Below are 10,173 nucleotides of genomic sequence, written 5' to 3'. Positions count from 1 at the left end.
TGTTGATAACCGCCGATGTTTGATCATCAAATTTTCTTTTTAGTTTGGATTTTTTCATCCCCCTTGGTCTTTGAGATGGGGATTCACCAATAACGTCTTCATCATGATTTGAATTCAAATCGAGGATGAACGTGATCTCGAGGCGCCAATTGAAGTTGAAAGAGAAGTTCTGTCTCCAGAAGTTGAAATTGTAGGAAATAATAATGGGAGATTCCAAGAGTTTCTTTCCCGTTTCAGAAAAATCAAAGATAAAAAAGCTCATTTTTTACTTCGAAATGCATTAGTTGATCATTTGTAGGAAAATTATACTAATTCTAATGAATAACTTAAGTTGATGTATTATTGTGTTTAAGCTATGTAATGTAATTTTTAATGTAATAAATGTTTTCTTTATAAACCTTGTCGAGTATTTATATAATAAAAAAATAATTGTGGTTAATATTTTATTTAATATAATTATTACAATCTGAAAATGAACTGTTTTGCAAATAGTATAAATGAAAGGTGATATTACTAATTTTTAAATAAATATAAAATATAAAATATTAGAAATATTCTATTTTGGAGTGGAAAATGGAGTAATACATTGGAGTAAAATTTAACTCTATTTTGGAGTTACTCCATTTTGGAGTAGAAAATGGAGTAATACATTGGAGATGCTCTAAACCTGTTTTTGGGACAGAGAGAAATAACCATGGAAGGACTTGCTTACCCTCATGATGAATCGCTTGGAAGTTATAAGGAGCTTACACCACTTGTAGAGCAGATTTCTAGAGATCCGACCGAAGCTGGATACAAGTTGTGCATCTTAATGTGCTCAGCTCACAAAGAAAATATTATGAATGAGTTTGTATCCAGTGATCATGTACGCTTGAGACTGCTTCTTTGGGGAGCTATTAAAAATTTGACGCTCTCAGGACGTGACCTTAAAGAAGTTTCTAAACCAATAACAATCAAACCAAAAATGAGCAGCATTACAAATTTCTTATCGAACCAGCCTATCTGTTTTCATCAGTTGAGTTTTGAATTGTGTATAAAAGAATAAACTAAATTAAGTAAAAAATCATACTCTATAATTTTAGTTTGACTATAATATAAGGAAGATATTTTTGAAAAAGGTTTTCATCCTTTACTAGAAGTTACCTTTTGTGTATGTTTGGGTTTCTATATGTAGTCTAAACAAAGAGGGATTTATGAAAGAAAAAAAAGGCTGAGCAAAGCAAATATCATAGCTAGGAAGTATCATTCAAAAAAAAAAAAATCAAAGTACATATCACCATGAAGACTTTAATCGTATTTGTTTTTGCTGCTATGTTCTTCATATCCTCGATTCACTATGGTGCAACAGCCGCTACTACTCCAAGTACTGGTTTATTCTTTTACCCTCCGTTTATAATTGTGGACATAATCTTTTCTTATTTTAATGAACATATATATATTGAATCTGATTTAATGAGTTTTATCATATAAATAAATTTTGGCATAGATCTGAAGGATATCGAATGCTTCAGCGGAACAGAAGCATGCTTCTATGGAGGCGACAGAATCTGCACTGCATTTTGTAAAGAACATAATTTTTTTTATGGTTTGTGTACTCCTCATGCATGTTGTTGTCATATCCCAACAGGTTCGAGATGAAATGAGCTAATCATATGTTTTGTAATATCTATACATATGATCTCAATCGAAATCAATAAAATCTATTAAAGTTGTTAGATAGAATAAAATTTGAGGAATATTGTTTTACAATTTGAACAAATTTAAAATTGAATAAACATACAAATTATCAAAAATTTGAAAATTCGAAATTGTTTAGACGATGTAACGGCTTTGGTTTTATCGACATGACTCAGTTTGTCGGCATCTCTGGCTCGGTCAGTGTGGTTCATATTGACGTCTCCTCTGAGTATACAGATTCCATGTACGTGTCCGTGTTTGGGACGCAGTTTAGAGGATTCCTGGGTTGAAGGGTAATTTTTGTTGAATGCGAGTTAGGACAAGACTCGTGATTCATGTGGTCCACGAAGCCAGTCGCTTTGCATATCCCTTGTGAGTGTGTCCGGACGCACCTCCTCATTTATACCCTCGTCGTTTACTATTTGCTTTCTCGATTAATTGTTTTAAGTTTCGTTTTGCGTTTTTTAGTTATGTTTCTGGTTTTGTTACTCCGTTACTAGTTAGTTCTTTAAGTAGTTTTGTCAAAAAATGTAAACAATAACAAATCTAAATATCCTTGGAAAAGTTCTTTATGATGATAATAAGGTAGAATATGATCCAAGACGAATCCGTTCATCTTCTTCGTAGATCTGTTATGTTCTTACTTGTTACTTTGCTTGTTTCCATGCTTTCTGTTGTTGAAGATTGACAACGAGAAGCCTTGTTCAGTGCAACGGAGGAAGTCAAGACGTCTCCTCGAATCACCCCTTGCAGTGGCTCTATCCTTCTAGGTGGTGTTTTTATCTTCAGTGGCGAGCCCGTCATTCAACTTTGGAGCCGGATCTGTGTTCTCAAGGGAGTCTCCCCATTCTCCATTCGTGTTTGTCATCACCTCCCACCGCCACAATTCACTAGGGCTTGCTAGCTGCCCCGCCAAACTCTCTGTAACCAATTACTCATCTGACAATGCAAGGTCTTGTCCACGGCGTTTTGGTCTCCATTCTGCCCCGCCGGACGCTCTGAATCTCACAGTTCAGAAAGCCCATAATTTGGCTGTCAAAAGCAGAACCACCAGATCAAGTCGTCTCGAGTATGGGCTCGCCAGATCTAAGGGTTTATGTGTACCTGAAGCGTCTCCTCCCCTCTGTCCCGTCTCTACATTTTCAAATGGGTACTTCTGTTTTAATAATATAGATGTAGTCTACATGATATAGACTAATAGACAATGGCCCGTATAGAGGAGACCAGTCGGGGAGCAAAAATCCGTAGCTGTAGAAAGACGTAAAAAGCATTAAAAACCCTAGCCGCTCTCCCAGGCACAGACATCGAGGCAACCAGTCAAATGCTCTCTTCCGGCGCCGGCGAAGGCTATTCTCGCTGGCGCAGGGACTCCAAGACGAATCCGTTCATCTTCTTCGTAGATCTGTTATGTTCTTACTTGTTACTTTGCTTGTTTCCATGCTTTCTGTTGTTGAAGATTGACAACGAGAAGCCTTGTTCAGTGCAACGGAGGAAGTCAAGACGTCTCCTCGAATCACCCCTTGCAGTGGCTCTATCCTTCTAGGTGGTGTTTTTATCTTCAGTGGCGAGCCCGTCATTCAACTTTGGAGCCGGATCTGTGCTCTCAAGGGAGTCTCCCCATTCTCCATTCGTGTTTGTCATCACCTCCCACCGCCACAATTCACTAGGGCTTGCTAGCTGCCCCGCCAAACTCTCTGTAACCAATTACTCATCTGACAATGCAAGGTCTTGTCCACGGCGTTTTGGTCTCCATTCTGCCCCGCCGGACGCTCTGAATCTCACAGTTCAGAAAGCCTATAATTTGGCTGTCAAAAGCAGAACCACCAGATCAAGTCGTCTCGAATATGGGCTCGCCAGATCTAAGGGTTTATGTGTACCTGAAGCGTCTCCTCCCCTCTGTCCCGTCTCTTCACCATCTCAACTCTGTAAACCACTGGTCATATATTTTCTCAACCCCGACAGATCCTCTGATATGAGTTTTCAATATGTTGCAATGGGATTGCAGTTTAGCTCAGGTCCCGACGAGAGCCATGGATCCCGATACGGTAATATCGGAATTCACTTTCTCAGCCGGACCTCAGTTCACATTCTCTCATCATTGATAGTCAAGAGTATCACCTCTCCGCCGCCTCGCCCCGTCATTCCAATCCCTTCCGAGAGCCGTTGGTACTCAACTGACACATGCTTTGGTTTGAACCAAAACCATTTATGGAGTTTAAACTTGCCAATTGTTTTAAACTTGAGCCATCATTCCTCCTCCAAAGCATCATGTCTGTCCACGGTCCGCCATCGCGCCTTAGTGCAAAGGGTTCACCTAGCCCAAAGCTGTGATGTTGTGCTGAAATTGCCATTATTTGTACATCCATCACAGATTCACCTAGTTTCTTCGGAAAACTTCGAAGATGTCAGAGCTAGAGCTGTTCATGCTCGTTCCACCTCCTTCCAAACTTTGCTGTTTGGTTTAATCAACGTCGATTACGACCATTTCAGGCTCGTGGTAGTAACCTATTCAGGGACACAGCTGATGCTTCCCATGGTTCTCCAATTGTCGAGCAAGACTCTCTTGTTAGCTTTGTTGTCCCTTGTTCTAGTGTTTTGTTTTTATAATGTTCATCAAACCATCGAGGATCCCTCCGGTTCTATCTTGTTACTGTTGAACCTAGCTTCGAATGTAATTGCTTAAACTCTTTTTAGTTTTAATATAATCGTTTGTGTTTAAAAAAAAAAAAAAAAAGGTAGAATATGATCCTTAATGAATCAGGCTTATTACAAATACATGATTTATTCTTGCGTCGCTCAATGTTAAATTGTATAACTAAATGCAAATTATGACTCGCAAAGTCTATGCAAGAATTTATCCCTTAGAGATAAAACCAGGAAAGTCCTAAAGCAGAGGAAAGCAATCCATGAAGGCGAAACATGGGTCAAACAAAAAAGTGTCTGTGTAATGAGAGATGAGAGGCAGGGGAGATCCTATGTGGTCGTCATAAGCCAAACAGTTAGACTCCTCCATCCAATTAGTAGTGCCTTCTTCTCCTTCTCCTTGATCTCCATGGCTATCTCTCACTCCTGTAGACATAACTGGCTTGTCGGTAGGAGCTTCCACTGACTCAGTTGCGTTCTGTTTCCTGGAATTGGACTTCTTGTTCAAATGTGTATTCCAGTAGTTCTTGACTTCGTTGTCAGTCCGACCCGGAAGTCGACCAGCGATCAACGACCATCTAATACAGGAGAGAGTTAGTATTTAAGAAAGTGATGAGGAGGATCAATGCTAGGTAAAGAAAGATGAAATACCGGTTTCCGAGAAGCTTATGCATGCGGATGATGAGGTCTTGTTCTTGAGGTGACATGCCTCCTCTTTTGATATTTGGTCTTAGATAATTCTTCCATCTCAACCTACAGCTTTTGCCACCTCTCTTCAACCCTGACCGACGAGAGATGTCTGCCCAGTTTCCTTCTCCATGAGACTCGACACAGTTTCTCAATATCATGTCTTCTTCAGGTTTCCACAACCCTCTTCTCACATGAGACATCATTTCTTCTTCCTTTCTCTCCATCTTTAGTTATTTTGCCTCCAGAGTTTCTTCAAATGTGGCGTATTTTGTTTGCTATAATATGCGCATAAAGTGCAACTTTAACTCGTACATGTGGGGGCTATATAACATCATTATTGAAGGTGAAAAGTGTACTTTTCAAACAGTAAAACTACTGTAAAATTCGTGCAAACTATAGCTGTAAAAGGCTAAAAAGCTCAAGTTCCTTTGTTTTTATCTCTCAGTATTGTTACAAATTATTGGCGCTTTATGGCAAACATATAAACAAGGGCAGATCAGAGGTTGGAGATTTCCATCAACCTCGATACCTGCGCAACACCATTACCACTTGGTCTCTTTCTTCAGTCACAGTCGTATTTTATTCCTTTCTAGTTCCTATAAACCAATCCCAATAGCTTTTTTCTGTATTAAGTGTGGAAACATCTGCAATAAAGGGATAAGGCCCTTGTAGAAATCTTTCCAAGATATTCAAAGTTGATTTATACAATAAGTGAATCACTCATATTTTTCCAAGTTTATGTTACGACTTACAACAGAGCTGCGAAGAAACATAATACCTGACAAATACAAGTAGTGCGTTTTACAGTTGTTCCACTTCAACAGTTCTTTATCGCTCAAAAAGATAAATGATGTACAGTTTTAATCTTTTGCTCAAAATGCTAGTTTGGACGTACATGGCCAGGACTAGTGTATAAAAATGAATAACAAACTAATATCAAACATCCAGTATATATATCCAACATATTAACAAAAAGAGACATACCACTAATATACGTATTTTAGTGATCTATATACATAATCTAGGAAGTCCTCCCATTAGGACGAACAAGGTAACGCGGAGTGGTGGTCAACAACCGTCATTGATCGTTGAGTACCGGTTTGGTTAGTATTAGTAATGTTTCTAGTCTTTATTTTATTGACAAAAAAATATCATAATATGTACGTCACGTTTTATTGACAAACAAGAAACAACAATAGTGTGGCCTGGTTTATCGGGTATCATCCAGTAATTTCTCAAAATAACAAAGAAACAAGAAATTTGCGATAGAGCTCTTATAAGAAAAATATGAGTACATCACTACTTCTATACATGCATTTAATGTGATTATTTTGCTTCCAAAGTATAACGTGCAATCAAACAATTAGGTGAAGAAAGAAAAAAAATAAATGGCAAGTCAACCGAACAAAGGAGCTACACATTGGTAAAATATTTCGTAATCAACGTCACAACATCATGCATATAACATGAAAACCAGGGACATTGTTTTGGTTTAAGTCTTGTAATCAACGTCACAACATCATGCACTAAAACCTGAAAATCAGGGACATTGTTTTTGTCGAAAATCAGTTCTATTTGTCAGTAATTTTCACATTACAGAAAAAAACAGTGGAATGGTCAATATAAACCTTTTCTTAAAATTGGATATCTATGTTTCAATTTTTACTTTTCCTACAAAATAAAGCTGTTTCACGTGAACTTTGGGTTCATCACTTCAGAAAAGTAGAGATTTTCAACCATTTTTGCTGTTCTATTCTTGTATAAATTTCTAAACCTTTGACTAGATGATTAATTTCTATAAACGAAAGATTTCAAACAATGTTTTCAACTCTATTTGATTTTCTTCTGTTTCTTGAAATATTTTGAAATGTTATAAATATACTGATTAAGTTTACTATATACAAAAAGCACAGAAATTGTAATACGCACAATACAAAATTCAAGTATAACTCTTTGCATATCATTTGAATTTTTCATTAAAAAAAAAATGGCAAAAAATGTCTACGTTGATAATTATTTTCCTTCTCTTATCTTTCATCATGATCCACCACCTTCCTGTAGTGAGCTCCACACAATATTATTGTGCAGCAGGTGTAGACTCGACACCACTGCAGCTACAACTAAACATAAATTTCGGATGTAGTCAAGGAGTTGATTGTAGAGCAATCCAACCAGGTGGATCCTGTTTTAATCCCAATAAACTCATAAACCATGCATCATATGTGATGAGCGCGTATTACCAGACCCATGGTCGTACCCAAGAAGCATGCAAATTCGTTTTTGGCATTATCGGCATATTAACCAAAACATACCCTTATGGTGATTGTTCCTATTGATCTTAGTGTCTTATTGGATTTGATAGATAATCCACAAAACATATATTGCGATGAATAACTATGCAGTTCTAAATTTTTCTTAATAAATTTATATAATATTAATTGGAATATTGGATAATCGATTAAACATTTAAGATTTTTGATTGCACTGTTTAGTGTCAAAATTTGTTTCATATGATGTGTAAATACATTGACATACAATGAGAGGGTGAATGCTAATTATAATGGAGAATGTGGCGAAACCAGTAAAATAGTAAAAGATGAAGAGGCCTTTTCATATTTGGCCGACTCTGTCTGTCCAGTTTTTGTCATTACTATCAAGTGAACATTATTACCCTGGCTAAGTAACTAGTAATTAACTATTCTGGTTTCTGCAACTATAGTGTTCTTTAGTTTTTGCAGCTTTACTACACTCTTCATTTTACTACTTTCTTACTTATCAAAGTATATGATACCAACAGCAAGTGTGAAGAAAAATGATGACACTGAAGGTTGTTAGAAGAAACAATTCTCATACGGGAAGACTAGAGCATAAACCAAAACTCAATTCCACTTGACTTGACAAAAATATAATTTGTCCGAAACATACTATGTGACCAAGAGAGATGGAAGGGAAACATTAATTTAAGAACGGATGTTTGCTCCAACAACGAAACTTAACTCAGATAAAAAAAACATGAAGATACTCCAGAATTCGAATTACAAAAGCAAAATTAAAAGCTGAAACAAGTCCTCCATAGCCTCTTACTGTCGACTAAAAACCATTTCTCTTTCAAGGCAAGCCTGAACCAGATGGTGCAGCCGCGCTGTAACCTCCAGCACCACGGCCAAAACCAGGCCTACCACCACTTCCCTGCACACACACAAAAAAAAAACAGCAAAAGAATGTCAACACAAGAGAGCTCAAAATCACAAAACATAAGCTAAATATATATAACCAAAAGACTCCGACACAGTTCAATAGTTCTATGCAGTCACAGATGCAAATAAAAGGCGAAAGGAAATGAGAAATCACCTGGAAAGAAGGCTGGTAATCAGCTGGAGCTCCACCCTTTTCACCTTCACCACCACGGCGGTACCCATCACGGTCACCGTACCTAGGACGGTCTCCACCTTCAAACCTAGGTCCTCTGGAAAAAAAAAAAAACACACAATACATCAATCAAAAACGTAAAGGAACAACCTTTTATCACACCAAGCAAAAGAGTTTGATCAAACCTTGGGCGATCGCCAGGTGGGCCACCACCAAAGGGACGCCCAATGGGCTTAGCAGACTTCTTCAGAGTAGCGGGAACAACATCAGAAGGAAGGTTGAGGTAAGTCCTCAAGAACTCAATCCCTTCGTTGGTGAGAAACCAATAGTAATGCATCCAGGCGAACGTCTCCCTAACGTACTCCTTGGACTTGAAGGATTGCATCAGCTTGATCACTTGCAGGTTCGGTACCGACTCAATCAAAGGGTGCTTCGCTAGGTTGAAGTCTTTCTTCGCGAACAAAACTCCTTCTGCAAAAACACAGATGAGAAATATATATATAATCACAATCTCATCATCCTAATCAGCTAAGAGTGAAAGTTTATAAAAGCACGAACCTTTGAAAAGGTACTTGCAGATTTCTCTGCGGTTTTCCTCTGACATAATCTGAAACACACAAGGAAGAAAGAAAATGGTTAGAATTCGCCGAAGGATGATGAGAAGAGGTTGAATAGATTGAAAGAAAGAGCTTATGCGTACCATTTTGGAGCTGTGGGGGCGAGCTTTCTTCGAGTAGAGACGCAGAGGGAGGAAACTCGAGGGTGTGTGAATAAGCTAGGGTTTTCAGGATCTGAGAAGACGATAACTTTATATGCTTTCTTTTGGGCCTTTAATGGGCTCATAATTTATCAAATATGGGTATTTATAATCCGGCCGTAGTCAACTGTTATTAGATTAGTTTGATCAACCTTTGAATTTTATTCCTTGTACGAAACTGATTAGTTTTTTTTTTTTTGGACAAAGTTGAAACTGATTGTTTGCTTTAGTTAAAATACCAAATACTAGTGTTTTCTGTGTGATAAAAGCATATTTCATTCTACAAAGTAATCTTACTACTACTAGATTAACAGTGATTAATAAATACAGTACTAAAAAGTAGGGGTGGACGCAAGGCGACTCCTTGTTCTTTTACATATACTTGATACTTGACTTGCCTTGAACGAGTAATGAATTTTTCGACTTGTACTTGACTTGTCGGAAACGAATAATTGTTATTTCGATTACTTGTCCAAAAATATGTTACTTGCAAGTTATTTGTCTTGTTTGATTACTTATTACTTACAAGTATTTATTAATTATTTGAATATATTTCTAAGTTTTTAAGAATTACTTGATAGATAATAATCAATGAGAGAAGACTATTAAAGTTTGTTTATTTATTCGACTTGCTAAAAAAAAAGAGTTATTATAAATAAAATATTTGCACCTTATATAAAAAGAAAAAGAACTTAATACATATATTTTGATATTAAAGTATTGTTTACTTCTACAACAAAGAAATATCTATTTAGGGCTTGGATTTTTATTGTTTCGTTATTATTTTGTCAGTCGTTTCAAGGCGAATCGTAACATTTTGTGTGATACTTGTTACTTGTCTTGTACTTGCAAGTAACAAAACTCAATAACTTGAAAAAACGAGGCGAAGATGGGTAAAACACTTGTCAAAGACAGAAAGGCTGAATTGGGTCGAACCATGGTTTTAGTAAATAGTAATAGAACTAGGTTAAGATCCACGCCTTGCGCGTGATCAACATTATATATATATATATATATATATATATATATATATATAT

General features: G+C 37.0%; 2 protein-coding genes and 1 pseudogene across 2 annotated transcripts; 1 reads left to right on the top strand and 2 right to left on the bottom strand.

The window, feature by feature from the left end:
* The first annotated feature begins 2,917 nt into the window (after positions 1 to 2,917).
* Positions 2,918 to 4,360, top strand: LOC106329811 (annotated as a pseudogene).
* A 65-nt stretch (positions 4,361 to 4,425) lies between these two features.
* Positions 4,426 to 5,281, bottom strand: LOC106333334 (transcription factor MYB82-like). Its single transcript, XM_013771791.1, has 2 exons — positions 4,972 to 5,281; positions 4,426 to 4,898 (listed from the first exon to the last, which is right to left on the bottom strand). The coding sequence occupies exons 1-2, from the start codon at positions 5,232 to 5,234 to the stop codon at positions 4,562 to 4,564; spliced, it is 600 nt and encodes a 199-aa protein (XP_013627245.1). The 5' UTR covers positions 5,235 to 5,281; the 3' UTR covers positions 4,426 to 4,561.
* Positions 5,282 to 7,949: 2,668 nt separating this feature from the next.
* On the bottom strand, positions 7,950 to 9,163 carry LOC106331462 (40S ribosomal protein S10-3-like). The gene is made up of 5 exons (XM_013769823.1): positions 9,080 to 9,163; positions 8,938 to 8,986; positions 8,565 to 8,850; positions 8,362 to 8,476; positions 7,950 to 8,199 (listed from the first exon to the last, which is right to left on the bottom strand). The coding sequence occupies exons 1-5, from the start codon at positions 9,080 to 9,082 to the stop codon at positions 8,119 to 8,121; spliced, it is 534 nt and encodes a 177-aa protein (XP_013625277.1). The 5' UTR covers positions 9,083 to 9,163; the 3' UTR covers positions 7,950 to 8,118.
* Positions 9,164 to 10,173: the final 1,010 nt, after the last annotated feature.

The sequence above is a fragment of the Brassica oleracea genome, chromosome C3 (genome assembly GCF_000695525.1).
Source record: "Brassica oleracea var. oleracea cultivar TO1000 chromosome C3, BOL, whole genome shotgun sequence".
NCBI classification, from domain to species: Eukaryota; Viridiplantae; Streptophyta; class Magnoliopsida; order Brassicales; family Brassicaceae; genus Brassica; species Brassica oleracea.
Note: the sequence above shows the minus strand (reverse complement) of the source record. Positions and strands in the feature narration are given on the sequence as shown.

Coding starts and splice junctions, on each gene's coding strand:
- LOC106331462 (XM_013769823.1), bottom strand. Junction 8,851..8,937: donor CTGCAAGTACCTTTTCAAAG/GTTCGTGCTTTT, acceptor GTGTTTTTGCAG/AAGGAGTTTTGTTCGCGAAG. Junction 8,200..8,361: donor ATTACCAGCCTTCTTTCCAG/GTGATTTCTCAT, acceptor GTGTGTGTGCAG/GGAAGTGGTGGTAGGCCTGG.
- LOC106333334 (XM_013771791.1), bottom strand. CDS start 5,234: ATGGAGAGAAAGGAAGAAGAAATGATGTCTCATGTGAGAAGAGGGTTG. Junction 4,899..4,971: donor CATAAGCTTCTCGGAAACCG/GTATTTCATCTT, acceptor CTCCTGTATTAG/ATGGTCGTTGATCGCTGGTC.